Genomic DNA, 20,190 nt, shown 5'->3' with positions numbered 1-20,190 from the left:
GTTAAAAAGGAGCCAGTCCTCAAAACATGGCTGATTAGTGGGTAAAGGAAAATGGGGCACCTGGAAAGGCTAGAGTAGGGAGCAAAGACAGGAAGTAGACAGATGCTCTTTCTCCCTGGATACCCTTGAACTTGAAGAGAAGTCCCCCAACTCCACAGACTAATTAATTGATAGCTTTAGAGTCTGACCTCAGGGATAGTGTCAGTTGACTTATTTTCTGAGTCCAAAGCATACTTATTTTCCTTTGGACAATTCTAATGTCAACAATGGTTCCAAAAGCATAGATCACAAATGGATCCTGAGCACATCAGAAAATAAATCTAATCCTTCTCCTGAGTTGGAAGGAAAGGGTAACTCCATTCACAAGGCTGTCTTGTTCAACTGATTAGTTAGAAAAGGTCTGGTTGGAGACACATGTATTATTTTACAAGCACAGGTTTCCTTAGAAGGCCTCCCCTAGGGAATCTCAGTGTTAACAGAAAACATTGGATCATATTCATTCTTGCCAGGGAAGGACACATTTTAATGGCTTTACTTCCATCTTTAGGATTAGAACCTCAGAAACCAAGATGCTTGAGGTCAGGTTGAACTTAAAAGATCATCGAGTCCAATGGTTCCTGAACTTTATTGTGTATCGCATGTGGACCCTTAGGCCTACAGGGTATTTTCTAATTTCCCTTTTTATTTTTTCTTTGATCTATTATATACTAAAGAGAGCAGTATTCAATTTCCACATATTTGATAATTTCCCAAATTCCTTCTGTTGCTGATTTTTAATTTCATTCCATTGTAGTCTGAGAACATATTTTATGTTATTTTTATCCTTTTTATTTATGAATATTTGTTTTATGGCTAATATATAGTCTTATTTTGGACATGTTTCACGTGCTCTTGAGAATATATAGTCTGCTGTTGTTGGATGGAGTGTTTTATAGGTCAATTTGGTTTATTTCTTCACTCAGGTCTACTATTTTCTTATTGATCTTCTGCTTAGTATTCCAATCATTATTAAAATTGGGGTATCAAAGTCTCTATTAATTTCGAATTGTATATCTCCCATCATTTTGGTCAGTTTTTCCCTCATTTATTTTGGTGTTACACGTTAGGCACATATGCTTTTAATTGCTGTATCTTCCTGATGGAGTAATTCTTTCATCAAATGTTCTGCTTTTTCCCCAGTAACATTTTTAATTTATTTTAATTGGAGGATAATTGCCTAACAATACTGCGTTGGTTTTGCCATACATCAACATGAATCAGCTATAAGTATACATAAGTATACACATGTCCCCTCTCTCTTGAACCTTGCTCCAACCCATCCCACCCCTCAAAGCTGTCACAGAGCACCAGGTTGAGCTCCCTGAATCGTACAGCAAATTCTTACTGGCTATCTATTTTACATATGGTAATGTATATGTTTCCATGCTGCTCTCTCAATTCTTCCCCTCCTCTCCTTCCCCCACTGGGTCCACAAGTCTGTTCTCTATGTTTGTGTCTCCATTGCTGCTCTGCAAATAGGTTCATTGGTATCATCTTTCTAGATTCCATGTAAACACATTAGTATACATTACTTGTTTTTTTCTTTCTGACTTACTTCACTGTATATAATAGGCTCTGGGTTCATCAATCTCACTCAGTTCAGTTTTCAGTTCAGTCGCTCAGTCATGTCCTACTCTTAGGGACACCACGAACCGCAGCATGCCAGGCCTCCCTGTCCAACACCAACTCCCGGAGTCCACCCAAATTCACGTTCATTGAGTCAGTGATGCCATCCAACCATCTCATCCTCTGTCATCCCCTTCTCCTCCTGCCCTCAATCTTTCCCAGCTTCAGGGTCTTTTCCAATGAGTCAGCTCTTCCCATCAGGTGGCCAAAGTATTGGAGTTTCAGCTTCAACATCCAACGAACACCCAGGACTGATCTCCTTTAGGATGGACTGGTTGGATCTCCTTGCAGTCCAAGGGACTCTCAAGAGTCTTCTCCAACACCACAGTTCAAAAGCATCAGTTCTTCGGCACTCAGCTTTCTTTACAGTCCAACTCTCATATCCATACATGACTACTGGAAAAACCATAGCCTTGACTAGACGGACCTTTGTTGGCAAAGTAACGTCTCTGCTTTTGAATATGCTATCTAGGTTGGTCATAGCTTTCCTTCTAAGGAGTAAGCATCTTTTAAATTCATGGCTGCACTCACCATCTGCAGTGATTTTGGAGCCCCCCAAAATAAAGTCTCTCACTGTTTCCCCATCTATTTCCCATGAAGTGATGGGACCAGATGCCATGATCTTAGTTTTCTGAATGTTGAGCTTTAAGCCAACATTTTCACTCTCCTCTATCATGTTTATCAAGAGGCTCTTTAGTTCTTCTTCACTTTCTGTGATAAGGGTGATGTCATCTGCATATCTGAGATTATTGATATTTCTCCCGGCAATCTTGATTCCAGCTTGTGCTTCATCCAGCCCAGCTAAAATGCATTCCTTTTTATAGCTGAGTAATATTCCATTGTATATATGTACCACAGCTTATCTATTTATCTGTCGATGGACATCTAGGTTGCTTCCATGTCCTGGAAACAGCCTAGTTTTTGTTTTGTTTTGAAGTCTATTTAAAAGTCTGTTATTAGTACAGCCGCTCTGGGTTTTCTTATGATTGCTGTTTTGTCATTTTTCCCATTCGTTTACTTTCAACATATTATAACCTTGAATCTAAAGCGTTTGTCCTATAAACAGTATATAGTTGGATGTCATTTTTTAAAAATCCATTCTGACAATCCTTGCCTCAGATTAGATCGTTTAGTCCTTTCACAGTTAATGTCATTATGGATACAGTTGGATTTATGTGTGCCATTTACCTGTTTCTATATGTCACAAGTTTGCCTTTATAACCCTGTTCTTTCTAGAGTGCTTTATGTTTTATAATGTATTTTATAATGTAGCACTTTATTATTCTGCTAACTTTTGTTCACTCCATATTTTTTGTTATTTTCTTAGCTGTTGTTCTAGGGCTTCCTATAAATGTCTTAACCCATGAGAATCAGCTTCAGATGTATACTAACTCAATTCCAGTGAGATATTAAAATGGCACTCTTGTGTAGGTTTATTCTCTTTCCCCAGTGTTTTGTGATGTTGTTATTATACATATTACATCTCTCAGTGTTATAAACCCAACATTAGATTGTATTACTTTTTATAATTTCACGTCTTTTGAAGCTGAGATAAGAAAGTACAGTAAATATAACTCTATAGTTCTTATTACATCAACTTCCTTATTTATCATTTCTAGATCTTCCCTTTTACCCCTGTGCCCATCCTTTATGCTGTCACTGGAAAATGTTACATTTCTGTATGTTATATGCTCAGTAGTACATTATACACATATTATTTTATATAATGGACTTTTAAATCAGTGAAGAGAAGAAAGAAGAAAAAATGTGCAGGTATACTGTCTTTTGTAGTTATATAATTACCTTTCCCAGTGCTCTTTGTCTTTTTGTATGGATTCAGATTCCTGTCTGGGTCACCTGCTTTCACTGTAAAGAACTTCCTTTATTTCTCATCAGTTAAGTCTGCTAGCAAAAAATTTCCTCAGTATTTGTTTATGAGGAAGTATCTTTATTTTATTTTCATATTTGAAAGGTATCTTTGCTGAATACAAGATTCTTGGTTGACAGTTTTTTTTTTTCTTTAAGCACTTTGAATATATTATTCTATGTCTTTCTGGGCATCATTGTTTCTGGTGAGAAATCATCTATTTTATTGGGATTCCCTTGTGACAATTCATTTTCGCTTGCTGCTTTCAAAACTTTTCTGTCTTTGGCTTTCAGTATTTTCATGATGAATCTGTTTGTGGATCCTTTTCCTTTATCTTACTTGGAGTTCCTTGAACTTCCTGGCTGTGTAGATTGCTTTTCAATATTTGGGAGGATTTCCACCATGATTTTTTTTAACTGCAAAATGTTTAATTCTTTAACTTTTTGTTTTATATTATAGTTGATTAAAAATGTTGTGTTAGTTTCAAGTACACAGCAAAGCAATTCAGTTATACATATACATGGATCTATTCTTTTCAAATCCTTTTCCCATTTAAGTTGTTACGTAATACTATGCAGACTTCCTTGTGCTATATAATAGGTCCTTGTTGGTTATCCATTTTAAATATACCAGTGTTTTACATGTCAATCCCAAATCCCTTCCCCCAACCCTTTCTCTCTGTTAACTGCAAGTTCATTCTCTAAGTCTGAATCTGTTTCTGTGGCATCACTTGTGTCATTTCTTTTTAAATTCCACATATAAGCAATTTATTGTTCAGTCGCTAAGTCATGTCCGACTCTTCGCGAACCCATAAACTGCAGCACATCAGGCTACCTTGTCCTTCACTATTTCCCAGAGTCCTCTCACACTCATATCCATTGAGTAGGTGATGCCATCCAACCATCTCATCCTCTGTCTCCCCCTTCTCTTCATGCCCTCAGTCTTTCCCAGTATCAGGGTCTCTTCCAATGAGTCGGAGTTTCACATCTGGTGGCCAAAGTATTGGAGCTTCAGCTGCAGCATCAGTCCTTCCAATGAATATTCAGGGTTGATTTCTCTTAGGATTTACAGGTTTGATCTCTTTGCTGTTCAAGGGACTCTCTGATTCGAAGGCATTGGTTCTTCGGCAATTTACCTTCTTTACGGTTCAACTCTCACACCGGTACACAACTACAGGAAAAGCCATAGTTTTGACTATATAGACCTTTGTTTGCAAAGTGATGTCTCTACTTTTTAAAATGCTGTCTAGGTTTGTTACAGTTTTTCTTCCAAGGAACAAGTGTCTTTTAATTTTGTGGCTATAGTCACCATCTGCAGTGATTTTGGAGCCCAAGAAAATAAAATCTGTCACTGTTTCCACTTTCCCTCCTTCTTTTGTCATGAAGTGATAGAACTGGATGCCATGATCTTAGTTTTGTGAATGTTGAGTTTCAAGCCAGCTTTTTCACTCTCCTCTTTCATCCTAAAGAGTCAAGAGACTCTAGTTCCTCTTCACTTTCTGCCATTAGAGTGATATCATTTGCTTATCTGAGGTTGTTGATATCTCTCCTGGCAATCGTATATAGGCAACATCGTACAATTTTTCTCTTTTCTGTCTTAGTTCACTCACTATGACATTCTCTACATGCATCCATGTTGCTGCAAATGGCATTATTTCATTCTTTTTAATGGCTGAGTAATATTCCATCGTACGTATGAACCACACCTTCTTTTCCCATTCCTCTGTTGATGGACATTTAGGTTGCTCCCATGTCTTGGCTATTGTAAACATTGCTGCAATCAACACTGGAGTACATGAGCCCTTTCATACCATGTTTTTCTCCAGATATATGCCAAGGAGTGGGACTGCAGGATCATATAGTAGCTCCATTTTTTTTTTTTTAAGGAACTTCCATCTGTTATTCGCAGGGATTCTACCAATTTACATTCCCATCAACAGTGTAGGAGGGTTCTCCTCTCTCCACACACTATCCAGCATTTATTGTTTGTGGATTTTATGATGGTTGCCATTCTGACTGGTGTGAGGTGATATGTCATTGTAGTTTTGATTTGTACTTCTACAAATCAAATAATTAGTGACGTCAAACATCTTTACATGTGCCTCTTGGCCATCTGTATGTCTTCTTTGGAGAAAGGTCTATTTAGATCTTCTGTCCATATTTTGATTAGGTTGGTTGTTTTGATATCAAGCCACATGAGTTCTTTGTATTAATAAATTTTACAGACTAATCCCTTGTTGGTTACATCATTTGCAAATATTTTTTCCCATTCTTTGGTTTGTCTTTTCATTTTGTTTATGGTTTCCTTTGCTGTGCAAAATCTTTTGAGTTTAACCATGTTCCATTTGTTTATTTTTATTTCCATTAATCTCAGAGATGGAATGAAAAAGATATTGCTGCAGTTTATGTCAGAGAGTGTTCTGCCTATGTTTCCCTCTAAGAGTTTTATAGTGTCCAGTCTCACATTCAGATGAGACCTAAATGGAGATTAAACAATATGTTATTAAACAACCAATGGATCACTGAAGAAGTCAAATAGGAAATCAAAAAATACCTGGAGACAAATGAAAACAAAACACAATGATCCAAAACCTATGGGATACAGTGAAAGCAGTTCTAAGAGGGAAATTTATAGTAACACAATCTTACCTCAGCAAACAAGAAAAATCTCAAATAATCTAACCTTACACCTAAAGTAACTAGAGAAAGAAAGAACAAAGAAAACCCAAAGTTAGTAGAAGGAAAGAAATCATAAAGATCAGGGCAGAAATAAAATGAAATAGAGACCAAAAAACAATAGCAAAGATTAATGAATCTAAAAGCTGTTTCTTTGAAAAAATAAAATTAAGAAACCTTTAGACAAACTCATCAAGAAAAAAAAGGAATGGCTTCAAATCAACAAAATTAGAAATTAAATAGAAGTTACAATTGACACCACAGTAATATAAAGGATCATAAGAGACTACTACAAACAATTATATGCCAATAAAATAGACAACCTAGAAGAAATGGACAAATTCTTAGAAAAGTACAACCTTCCAAGACTGAACCTTGAAGAAATACAAAATATGAACAGATCAATTACATGTGCTAAAATCAAATTTGTGATTTAAAAAATTCCCAACAGACAAAAGCCCAGGATCAGAAGGCTTCACAGGTGAATTCTCCCAAAGATTTAAAGAAGAGTTAACACCTATCATTCTGAAACTATTCTAAAAAATTGCAGATGAAGGAACATTTACAAACTCACTCTATGAGGTCACTATCACTGTGATACCACAGCCATACAAAGATACTACACAAAAAAGAAAATTTCAGGCCACTATCCCTGATGAACATAGACACAAAAATCCTCAACAAAATACTAGCAAGCAGAATCCAACAAAATATTAAAAGGATCAAACACCATGATCAAGTGGGATTTATTCCAGGGAGGCAAGGATTTTTCAAACTCCACAAAGCAATCAGCATGATACAGGACAGTAACACACTGAAAAATAAAAACCATATGATCATCTCAATAGATGCATAAAAATGTTTTGACAAAATTCAACACCGATTTATGATAAACAAAAAAAAAACTTTCCAGAAAGTGGGCACAGAGCAAACATACCTCAACTTAATAAAGACCATATATGACAAACTTACAGCTAACATCACACTCTACAGTGAATAGATGAAATCATTTCCTCTAAAATAAGGAAAAGACAAGGGTTTCCACTCTTGCCACTGTCATTCAGCATAGTTTTGGAAGTTGTAGCTACAGCAATAAGAGGAGAAAAAGAAAAAAGAATCCAAATTGGAAAAGAATAAGTTAAACTCTTGCTGTTTGCAGTTGACTGGATACTATACATAGAAAATCCTAAAGATGCTACCAGAAAACTACTAGAACTTATCAACAAATTTGGTAAAGTTATAGGTTACAAAATTAATACATAGAAATTGGTTGCATTTCTATACACTAACAACAAAAGATCAGAAGGAGAAATTCAAGGAACAATCAAATTTACCATTGCATCAAAAAGAATAAGATACCTAGGAATAAATCTGCCTAAGGAGACAAAAGACTTGTACTCCAAAACTATAAGACACAGATGAAAAAAATCAAAGATAACATAAACAGATAGATAAACAATGTTCTTGGATTAGAAGAATCAATGTTGTTAAAATGACTATACTACCCAAGGCAAGCAATAGATTCAACACAACTGCTACCAAATTACCAATGGCATTTCCACAGAACTTGAACAGAAAAAAATCTTAAAATTTATATAACAGAGATACAAAAAACCTTGAATGGGCAAAGTAATCTTGGGAAAGAAAAATGGAGCTGAGGAATCAGACTCCCTGATCTCAGACTATACTACAAAGCTATAATAATCAAGACAGTATGGTATTGGCACAAAAAAATAGAGATACAGATCATTGGAACAAGATAGAAACCCCAGAAATTAGTCCATGCATCTATGGTTAATTAGTCTATGACACAGGAGGCAACACTACACTTAAAAAAATCCCCATATTTATAATGGCTACTTTGAATCTTTGTTAAATTTGGTATCTGGTGACTATCAGAGGTATTTCTGTTTCTTGCTTTTTCCAGCAAGTGCTTTTTATCTGTTTGTCCCCTCACCCACCACTTCCATTCATATATTTGTTTCTTTGCATAACTTATAATTTTTTGTTAGAACCTGGTCATTTTAGATAACATATTGCAGCATCTCTGGGTACTGATTCCTCCACTTCTGGGGCTTGTTATTGTTATTTGTCTACTTATTTGTTTAGTGACTGGCTGGATTATTATTATTATTTAGTGGGAAACTCTGATGTTGTTCCTCATGGGGTACAGCATTGGGTATGCCCACAGTCACCCTGGGATGATACTGGTCTTTGTAGTCATCTCTTTAACTTTCTCTTTCCCTGACCACATCAAGCTGTTAAATTTCACCAATTTCCTGATCACTATTCTATTGTTTCCCATAATGTCCTGGGGGTATCAATTGCTCCACAGATCTATCCAATCAAATCCAAGCTCCTTTGAAGGGATAGTTCCTGAGGCCAGTATTTCAGATTTGTTCTGACCCAAGGAGGTCTTTTTCTCTCTGGCAAACTAACCTGCCTACAGATGAATCCTGTATCTTCAATGACTCTAGCAATCTTCTTAGTTATCTCTCACCATAACTTCCCTAAGGGCATTTTTGAGAGTGCTATTGGCTTGAACTTCTTTCTCCACCCTCTGTTGAAAATAAAATCAGTTGCTTTGGGAAAAGATTTGGGGCTCTCTGCTTTATATTTTGCTTCTACTCCAAGGCAGTGCTATGCCCATGATACAGCAGCAGCTCCATGAGTGGGGACTAGGCAGAAGAAGATGCTCCACCTCTTAGCCACACTCACCTAAAACTTAACTTCAGCATCCGGTAGCTTGGAGCAGGATAGGAATTGTCCTATCTGAGAAGAGAGTTCTTCAATTGGGAACTAGGGAGAAAGGGGATCCTGTGTTCTTGGTTGCACTAGTCTTGAGCAGAATTTCTATCTCATTGAGGTGGAAATGGAGAGAAAAGAGGGTCCTGGTTCAAATACCACAGATTCACTGTTCTTAGCAAGTTTTAGTAAATTTTCTTGAATAAATGTTTCTTCATTTGTCGTATGCACTTAGGAAAATTTTTAGAGACTTTTTGTTTAAAATATGTCTGCCAACCCGCTGTATAGCACAGGGAACTCTACTCTGTAATGGCCTATGCGGGAGAAGAATCTTAAAAAAAAAGAACAAAACTTTCACTAGAGAGTAAGTCTGCATAGCTCCTCATCATTCTATCACACTATCATACTGGAAGTGGACTCTCTTTCAGAACACATAATGCTACATTTTAGGGCGTGACTATTTTATACATATACATGTCTACAGAACAATAGTTTGCTAACTTTAATATGTACATAAAATCACCAGTGAAACTTGTGAAAAATGGAGGTTTGGGGGTCTCATCCCTCAGAGATTAGAATTTTCTAGGATTTTCTAGTCTTCCAAGAGTAGAAGCCAAAAAGAAATCTGCACTTTTAGCAAGTGCACTAATGATTCTTTGGGGGAAAAAAATTGCACTAAAAAGACTAAAGCATACCAGCAATCTGTCTCTTCTCTTTTTCAGCAGGTTCTGTGTCTACTAAGAGACTTTGCAGCTATGGCAGGGTCAAACCCTGTCTATTAAACATTACTACAGTGTGCGTGCAAGTGTGTGTGTGTTTTCACCAAAACCTAGAAATACTGTCATTATAGGAAGTGCTGCTGTCTGTTTGCGGGTAGAAAAGTGCCTGCAGAATCAAAGGTGACAGAAGACCCCAGAGTGAGGCTTCTCAAATTGGGGTCAGGAAACCTGCTCAGAATCTTTCTCTCTCTTGCACCAGGTTTGATTTTTCCTTGGTGTAACTATTTGTAACTTTCCCTCAAAACAAAGAGAGCGCCACAGGCTTTGTTGCAATTGGTCTGATTTGCACACCACCAACTGACAGTTAGTGCCTCTGGTGAGCAAATTAATAGCATTAAAGCAGCTATCAACCTGCTGCTGCAGAAATGCTTCCTACTGCCCAGCTATACATGGTTATCACTAACATGAGTCCTCACAGTCATAATCATAGAAAATGAATATCATTTCATATTTTAAAACTCTAGACAGAAACCATTAGCAATTTATTTTTTCCCAAAGAACCAGCTAATTAAAATTGTAAATAACACTGTTATGCTTGTATGTACTTCTCTGAGTGTCTTTTTCATGAGTGACTGGAGCATAGATGGCTACATAATGATTCTACTGCACATTACAACCCAAACTCTACTTCCATCTGCCCACACTCCCATCAGAGGAGGAGGCCACACTCAGGGCAAGGAGAATTTGTAAGAAAGGCTTTCACAACAGAGGACATATCAGGAAAAAGGAGGGCCCCAGAGAGCTCAGGAAATCTGGCTTTATGAGGCACTATAACAAGCCAGAGAATATTTATCTACTGGGTTTAGTAGGTAGGTTATTATTGGAGATGAAAAAAGTATAATAGGATTCCCCAGTCGAAACTGCACACACACAAAAAAATCTTGCTATAACAAAAAGGCAAAGATCAAGCATTTTTAACCATCTTCTTTCAGAGTTGCTCACGGACCATTCTCAGTGGGGCATTACTCCCACACTCTCCACATGTTAATAACTGACACCCTTTACTAGTACCAATTCATAGATAAAATCTAGGATATTTCTGATTTTTTCCATAATTTGCTGATATGCGATTATTTCTCAATAATGGTCATCTCAGCCGGAGTTGGGTCTTTAACTGGTATATAAAACTAGACATGAAAACAAAACCTAAAAAACACATAAATTATAACTAGATCATTTTGATTTACCAAATGATATACATAGGGCTTCCTTATGTTATAAAGAAGAATTGGTACTTCACAGAGTTAATTCATAGGTTTCCCTGGTGGCTTAGATGGTAATAAATCTGCCTGCAATGCAGGAGACATGGGTTCAATCCCTGGATGGGCAAGATCCCCTGGAGGAGGGAATGGCAATCCACGCCAGTATTCTTGCCTGGAGAATCCCATGGACAGAGGAGCCTGATGGACTATAGTCCATAGGGTCACACAGAGTCAGGCACAACTGAAGCAAGTTAGCACAGCATAGCATTTAATTCACAGACCAATAATTACTATCAATTAATGAACAATAAGTCAATACTAATTATTAATTGAAAATGTACCTGACCTCTCCTCATTTAAATGGAGCCTCTTTTGTTATTCTCCATCATAGCAGCCCTATTCTTCCAACACAAGACTTATTGATTTATGATTATATATTTACTTATGAGATTGTATAATATCATCCACCTCCCCACTGGAACCTCAGTTGGAAAGACCATCTCTCTTTTATTCACCACTATATGCTCAATGTCCAGCATAACATCCAATCCTTAATTAGCTCTGGAATGAATGAAGAAAAGTCATGAGGATCTTGGGATCTTGAATTGGGGAGGATGATCAATAGGCTTTAGGATTCCCTTGAATCCCCTGAAAATATTAATATCTTTAAAATGTTATCTACACATATTTCTCTGCAGAGAAGACTCACAATTTTCATTAGATTTCAAAGGGGCTTGTGACTGCGCAGAAAGGTAAGGGATCACTGGCCTATTTCAGTAGTAAATCCTAAAGCTTATCGATCACCCTTCCCAATTTAAGATCCCAAGAACCTCATGACTTCTTTCTTGACTCATTCCACAAATAATTAAGGATTAGATGTTGTGCTGGATGTTGGGCATATAGTGGTGAACAAGAGAGATGGTCTGTCCCACAGAGGTTCCAGTGGAGAGACAGATGACATGATAAGGATTCAGTAGCAAACAACTCACCTGTAGCCTGAAACAAAGCATGCTACATGCACCTTTAAGTGGACAAATGTGTGGCATATGTGTAGGTTCTGTTCCAAGAACCAAAATGTAAATGTCTCAGGGAATTTACAGAACAACCCACATTCCCACTTCCCCTGAGTAACTGATCATTCCTACAGTCACTGGGCTCCATCAGTAGCTGCTTAAGTTCATCTGTTTCTTGGCAACAACATCCATCACTCAGGCCAGAGAAAAGGAGTCTGTAATACCCTTCTTTTACCTGCTTGGGATGATGACATCCATTTGGGGGAAGTTCCTTTTAATAACAAACCTGTAAACCTCCCAGTTAACAAAGGCACTGGTCTCTGTCTATAATGCACTGGTTTGGGCAATTTGATCAAACAGCACTGGGGTTTCCCTTCCCCTGCCTGCAGCTGGAAAGGAAAGCCAGGATAATCAGGCTAAATGGGCCTCTGAGTGCTGCAAGCACTCATGGCAGTGGGACACTTAGAGATGGGCCGGAACATATTAACTGGCTGTTGCATATTAAAATTCCTCTTCTTCTCTCCCAGTTCCAGAAGATGCTTCCTTTCAGTAAAATTCTTCCCTTATTTTAAATTTTTTTTTTGTCCTGAAAATGGAAACATCAAAGGTAAATTTGTCAGAGGAAAGAGTTTTTGATGTGTCATTAACTCTCAGTTATCCATCTTAACGGAGAAGAGCAGTGGTGCAGATAATTCAAAGCCAAAGGCTCTTTCTATTTAACCTTGTAGTTCACTGTTTTGAGGGGCTTGGTAGCAGACTTACCTCTCTAATTATGTTTGTCTTTGCTTCTTATTAAAATGAGTTTGTCTGCCTTAGGGCCAGGCAGTTGGGTGACATGAAGATTCTGGTACAGAATTTGTAAAATTCACCCGGGGAAATCTACAAGGCACACAGATAATCAAACCTGACTAGATCTGAGTTCACATTCTTAATCACTTGTGATCAATTGCTTTGTTCCTCTGTGACTAAAGCAAACCTGAGATGAGACACAATTATAGAAGACTAGTTGGAAGGGAATGAGTCTTTACATTTAGATGAAGGCAAGACTGCTGTGGCCAAAACTGACAACACAGTCAATATTGATGTTTTCCCTGCCTGGTCCCACAGCCTTCTATTCTGCAGCCCGAAGTACCTTCCCATGCAAATCCCATGCTGTTCATCTGTACCTGATACCCCGCAGTGACTCCCTTTGCTAACCATTAGGGTTATTCACAAGTACCCACTCTCTCTTCCCCAACATCTGGAGGTAAGACCATATATCTCCACACACGAAGTTAGATGTGGCCATGTGACTGGTGTTAGGTAGTAAACTGTGCCACTTCTAGGTGGAAGCTTTCAGAGCTAACATGTGCCTGGAGGCTTGCTTTGTCCAGTGAGGCACTGGCTGCATCTGAGACAGTGGCTGCTCCCTCAGCCTGGATCCCTGAGTGACTGTGATGAGCAGAACCCCCACCAGCCAGTGATGGGTACATGGTAGGAACAAGAAATAAACCCCTATTGCTTTAAATAATTGAGACTGTAAGGTTCTTAGTCACTCAGCATCTCTTGTTGTTTAGTTGCTAAGTCATGTCCAACTCTCTCGCAACACCATGGACTGTAGCCTGCCAGGCTCCTCTGTCCAAGGGATTTCCCAGGCAAGAATACTGGAGTGGACTGCCATTTCCTTCTCAGGGGATCTTCCCCACCCAGGAATCAAACCCGCATCTCCTGCATTGACAGGCAGACTATTTACCACTGAGCCACCAGGGAAGCCCACACAGCAACTCAATCACAGCACATATCAAACTGCGCCGTGACTGTCTGAGTTATCTCCCTTATCAGACACTGAAAACTTGAGGCCAGAGTTATTTCTTCTTCAATACAGTAAGTCCAGTGTATCACATAATTAAAATAACTCCTTAGAAAATGAAATTGTCTTCCTTCCTGGCCTCTGTGATCCTCTGGGTTTATGTTTTTCTAATACTTGCCCTCCTCCTGTCATCACCAGTTGAAATGATAAGGTGTCTCTGGCATCAGATATATGGGGAATGGCAGAGATATTCTTTTGGATCAGCAGTACAAGTAGGAAGAGCTGGCAGAGGGGAGAGAGAGAGATGTTGAGGCATACTTAGGCTGCAGGCATTTCAAATACAAAGGGTTCAAAGAGGCAGACAAGATTTCATAGTCTTGGGGTGACCACATGGAAAAATAAGTATCCTAAAGTGTTAGTTTTTCAAGGAATCATAGGTATTATCTAGACTAGACTCCTACATCATCAGCATCATTAATATCATAATACCAATACTTACTGATAATGGATGAAGTACTAGGCACATCTCCAGCCACCTTACAATTAATTCATTAAATCCTCCCAACCATCATATAAAGTAGCTATTATTATTCTGATTTTACAGATGAAGAAATTGAAGCACAGAGAAGTACATTTCCTATGACTACAGCCAGCAAGTATCCCTCTCTGTTTGAATTCAGCATCTGCTTGAACTCTCCCCATCACGGGGGCTCTAACTTCCAATACAAGCCAACTCCCAAGCCACGTCCTGCCTCCTGCTCCAACTGGACAGTTCTGCTTCCTAGACCAACAGGAAACAATTCCACCTCTTCTCTGCAAGGCAGCCCTTCACAGGCTCCTCTTCTCTAGTCCAACAACCCAGTTTACTCACTGGTTTCCAATGTGCCACAGACTGAGGTCCCTCTCCATCAGCTCAGTGACTCACGTGCCAGTCGGTGGAGTCAGTGGAGTAGAAAGGGGCACTCTCCCTTCTAGTACAGCACAGGGCTGATAGCTTCTACAACCGCAGCACATTCCTTTTACCACATGAAGCAGGGTTCAGAGGCAGAAACGGGGCCATAATCTGCTGCAGGAATAGCCGACTCACTGCATGCTCTGCACACGTTCCCATGCTAGCAAATGGAATGCTAAAAAGGGCTTCATGTTCAGAGCTTCTCCTTCCTACTCAGGTTGGAAGTCCGTTTCCACCCTCTGTACCCCAACCCCTTTCCCCCTCATCCTTCTCTTGCCCCAGGAAAACAGGCCTGCACTCACCATGGAGTTCATGGCAAAGTGATTGTGCTGTGTCTGGAGGTCTAGGGCGTGCTGGTAGCTGACTCCGATCTCTGTATGGCTCTGGAGGAATAACTCCTTGTTGTGGCTTATCCAGTCAAACATCTGGAAGGGGAAAAGAAAACACAGATAATGGTTATGAGTTCAACAGCAAGAAACGGTAAGAGCTACTGGAAGAAAACCAGCCCTTCTGCTGGTGCCCAGTGAGGACCAGACATTGTGCTCAGGGTTGGGGTGCCCCCAGCCTGGCTTCCCAGGAGAGCCCTCCTTAGAAGGAGGCCCCACCATCAGCCTCGATGCTTCCTTACAAACTCTAGAGGAAAAAGAGAAAATGAGTAAGAGGACCAGGGAGAGTTAGGAGAAAGCTGTTTACTATCAGCTTCTTCTTTTAAAAACTTTTAGAAACCTTTACTTCCCCTTTTAAAAACTTTTCAAAATCATCAAAAGAACCCCCCCCACACACACATGCTTTAGGGACAGGACAGGTGGGAGGTTTCATGTATCCCCTACTGCACCAGCAGGAGAGGCCCTTGTCGGAAGCCACAGAGCATCCTAATATACTCCCCTCCCATTTACACTGCCTGACCACACACATCGTTGAATTGACTCTGAATGGAATCAACTTTTCGTTTGATCCCAGAGCCTCACAATTTCAGGGTTTCTGCTATAAGCCATGAGGAATCAGAAGAGGAGGATTTTAAAGGTAGGGTAAATACTGCCTGGCACAGTGGGCACTGAGCCATTTTCCTCCCCCAGCTCTGTACCTGGTTTTCATTTAGGTTTCTACCTCCTTCCCAGGTGGCCCACTCACTTTTAGGGGAGCTGATCAGAACCTCAGTTCCAAGGAAAAGCCTGGTCACTCTAAGGGTTATCGCTTCTCAGGACACCAGATCTAAGCTAATCAGTGTATGACATTTCCTGACTGATTGGATTATCTTAGAAACATGTCCAACTCTTTGTGACCCCATGGACTGTAGCCCGCCAGGCTTCTCTGTCCAAGGAATACTCCAGGCAAGTATACTGTAGTGGGTTGCTGTTCCCTTCTCCAGGGGACCTTCCTGACCCAGGGATTGAACCTAGGTCTCGTGTATTACAGGCAGATTCTTTACTGTCTGGGCCACCAGCGAAACTGGTAGGAAACAGGAATGTTATTCAATTCAGTATAATAAAACACGAAGGGAAGTTTGCTGGAAGCTTCTGGGAAAACAGAACTGTAGTACTATAGATACAACTTCTCTTCCTCTGATACTGTCATTGTGACCCTGCACCTCAAATTGCTGAACTGTCACAATTCTGGTGGCAGCTTGAGGGAGAAGTCAATGGGCAGAGAAAGGGTGTAGCCAAAATAATGGAAAGAAAAAGGCAGAGTTCTGCTTGAGCCTTGCCTGATCACCACCTTCTCTCTGGACTTCCTTAGTACCTGAGCCAATAAATCCTCTTTATTACTCAAACTGGTTTAAGTTGGATTTTCTGTAATTTTCTGCCTAGAGTAGTCAACTGATATAGCCAGGAAAGATGTTAAACCTTTGGAGAAGAGGACTGCTACACCTGGAACTCACGCTCAGTAGCTTGGGATGAGCTAAAGACTGTGGTTCAGTTGCTGAGAAGAGCAGGGAAGAACTGAGCAGAGACGCAAGCTGAGATGCTGCAAAATTCACACCAGCTCTCCTCGAGGCAGAACTACAGCCTCATTCCATTTTCCTCCTTTAAACAGACAAAGGTGAAGGTGAAGTCGCTCAGTCATGTCCGACTCTTTGCGACCTCGTGGACTGTAACCTACTAGGCTTCTCCATCCATGGGATTCTCCAGGCGAGAATACTGGAGTGGATTGCCATTTCCTTCTCCAGGGGATCTTCCTGACCCAGGGATCGAACCCGGGTCTCCCGCATTGGAGGCAGACGCTTTAACCTCTGAGCCACCAAGGAAGCCAAATTCAGACAAATGAATTTACTTTTTCAGTTTAACCAACATTTATCAGATACTCATTATATGCCCGGCACTGTTCAAGGCAAAAATGATTAATATGTGCTTCTTGAGTTAAGTGGCTTAAATGCCATTGTGAAAAACAAACATGGACTCAGATATAATGTTAGTATAACTTGGCATATGACAATTAAGATCACAATTTGAAAAGAAATCTATCAAGATAAAGGTCAAGATGGTGGATCAAGGTAGCACCCACTCTTGGTGGTGTGGAGACAGGAAAGAGCACAGAAGGCTTCCCAGGGTTGGTGACACCTGAGTTGACCTTGACTCAGGTAGGAATTAGCCAGGGGAAGATGAATGAGATAGATGTAAGCTCCACACAAAGGGGAGATCAAAGGGGCAGAACTCTGGGGCAGCCCAGTGTTCTAAGGGCTCTGAAATCACCACTTTTGTGCTTCTGGACCTGATGTAAGGAGAATATGTGGCTGAGGAGGTAGATGGGACCGTGAAGAGCTCTGGACACAGGCTTCAGGAAACCTGGTCTATATACTGTGGGCAGCAAGGCATCAGTGGAGGGTTGTGAGCTGAGCAGTGAAGCTCGATGTGAGCTTTGGAGCAGTGTGGGATGGGAGGCTGGAGGGGAGAGATGGAGCAGTGAAAATGGTTGGGAGGCTGTTACAGTAATCCTGGGGAGCAAGAGTGATAGCCTGGAAACCTGGGTGTGGGGAACGGCAGTGGAGCTTGAGAAGTGGGCAGAGTGAGAGCTACTAGGAAGGGACTGAGGACTCCCAACTGGAGAGAAGGGGAGAATAGTCAGGTATCTGGCATAGCACCCCGGGTCCTTGTGAAAGAAGGTGCCATGGTACTACCTCAGGAGGAGGGTGAGAAGCTGGGGTAAGGGAGGAGAGATCGCGGTTCCATGTTAGATAACTGAGCTTTAGATGCTCGGGAGAACTTCAAGTGAAGGTGTCCTGTGGGTAGTTAAGAGTTTCGTCTGGAGGTCAGGAGAGAGACATCAAGGCTATGACAACCCACACATAAGCATAAACAAACCACCTTCCCAAGGCAAATGGGCATGCTTTGATGTAGAGAGGATTCTCCCTTCTGAATTACCCAGATCACTCTCTGCTACCTACACAGACAAAGGGCGAAAGTAGTATTCTTCACTTTTGACTGTCCATGGATGTCCCAGGCCAGGGGAGCCTGCGGAGGCTGGTTGGTACTGGTGGTGTGCAACACCCTGGGTCTGCCATCCATAGCCAATCCCACACCAGTGGCACATGGTTGGTGTTTCTTAAAATTATTATTAAGGACAAGAGGGGAAGAAGACAAGCACCCCTGGAGACTAAAGGAATTTCATTGTGTAATTTTTGTTCTTTAAAATTCTACCTCTCAACCTCATTTTAAAATAATTTCTATCTCTTTTTCTTGTTGATGAAAGAATCAATAAAATTAATGAAAATCTGAAATGCTTGAAGTCCTTAGAACTTGGGATAAACTCACTCCTTATATTTCCTTGGCTATCCTAGTGGCCTGGAAGTGACCTTCCTTGTGTTTTCTGCTAAATGACTATTTAGATATGCTAATAAACAGAGAGTTATGTGCTAGCATCAGAATTATTAGATTGCTTGGCGCCAGGTCCCTGCTGGACTACAGAGCAAGGAGAGCTGAGCATGGGCCAATTAGGGGGGAAAAGCAGGGACAACAGCAAGTTAAATGGCAGGTGAGGACAGAAAGTGCTGGAGGAAGTGCACATCTCATTGAGCAGACTTATCACATGATGAGGTCTGGGCCCAAGCCATTTTGTCCCATCTGCCTTCCGTAGTGGAGAACATGAGCAGTCTCTGGGGCTGAACTTTCTGGGGAACGGCAGCTATGCTGGAGGCTAGATGCAGTGCTCCAAAGACGTGACACTCATCTCATGCAGCGAGAAAAACACCTGCTCTAGAGGCCAGATAGTCTACATGATAGCAGGAACCAGGGTTTTCCCAACATGGCTGTTTTCTCGGGACAGTCTGAAGTCTTCTCTGGGCCTGAATCTGCTAATAATATATAACCCTCACCTTTTTGAACTTGGCTGCCTGAAAGGATCATCAGCATTTCTGCTGCATTCAGCGGAACCGGCAGCAGAGAATATGTGTGTGTGCATGTATACTCCCAGGTGGGTGTGCGGTCAAGCAGGATGAGGACAAGACTGGGTCTGGGCCTGGCTCTGTCACTAACTACCCGTGAGACTGTGGGCAAGTCTCTTCATTTCTGTGCTTCTCTTCATTTGCAAGGGATAAGTAGTACCCAGAATGGAAGTAAGCATCCTGGCTTACAATTGGCTCCACTGGGAAACTTACGCAAAGCATTTTTTTCTATTCAAAATAAAAATTAGTCTTATTGAATCTCCTGCATCAGAATACATATTCATTGTTACAAAGTACACTTCTAACTTTTAATTACAAAGAATGTCTGTGAGAAAACTGGCATTGTTTTTGACAGTCAGAGAAAGGCAGCTTCTTAGTCTTAGCCCTGATATCTGTCTGGAGCTTTAGAGTTCGAAATGTCCATTCGCACACATCATCTCACTGCCTCCATCAGGCCCAATTTACAGGTGGCAAACAGGTCAGAGAAGTGAAGCCCACCCAATGGGCTTTTATTCATTTCACCCAAGGCACATTCACTGAGTGTCTGCTGATCCAGGCTCAAGGGATACTGCCCTGCCTCCTTGACTACAGGACCTCCTCTGCCCAGGCTCCCCAGAGCAGTTGCCCCTCAAAAGGCAGCCACCAGGGCACTATGAGGCTCCAGCTGTGGTAGGACACTGTCCCTCACAGGCCATTCACGGCCTAGTACCCAGCCCCCTCCTCTCTGCCTCACCCCTGCCCTCTCAGTGCCTGGAGACAGCTGATCCAAACAGCTACACTTCTCTCAATAAATACTTAGTGAATGAAAGCAATGCATGAGCAAGTTGGCCATGGGTTCTGGGGTTGCTGATCTCCAGACAAGCTGACCCTTTCTAAATTCCCTTCCAACTAGGACACTATGTTTGATCTGTTTGAACTGGCTTCTCTGGAAGACACTTCAACTAGACACTTGAACAAAACTCTAAAGAAAAAAATTAAAGGAAATATCTCCACAGTGGTTTCAAACATTCTGAACTGTTTATTGTTGTTGTTGTCACTGTTATTTATTTTTTTGAGAAGCAGCAAATGGTAGGTTCCACAAAATGTAAAAAGACAACAAAATTCCTCCAGGAGGAAAGTTCATGT

The 20,190-nt window shown here is 40.7% G+C and overlaps 1 protein-coding gene across 1 annotated transcript in view; it reads right to left on the bottom strand.

The window, feature by feature from the left end:
• KALRN (kalirin RhoGEF kinase) overlaps positions 1–20,190 on the bottom strand; it is a 694,022-nt gene that overhangs the window by 404,250 nt on the left and 269,582 nt on the right. The window contains exon 6 of the mRNA XM_052653860.1: positions 14,990–15,112. Within this exon, the coding sequence (XP_052509820.1) occupies positions 14,990–15,112 (123 nt within the window). The remainder of the gene's footprint in view (positions 1–14,989; positions 15,113–20,190) is intronic.

Source organism: Budorcas taxicolor, chromosome 1 (assembly GCF_023091745.1).
Source record: "Budorcas taxicolor isolate Tak-1 chromosome 1, Takin1.1, whole genome shotgun sequence".
NCBI lineage: Eukaryota > Metazoa > Chordata > Mammalia > Artiodactyla > Bovidae > Budorcas > Budorcas taxicolor.
The sequence above is the reverse complement of the archived record's forward strand: the minus strand, read 5'-3'. Positions and strand labels throughout refer to the sequence as shown.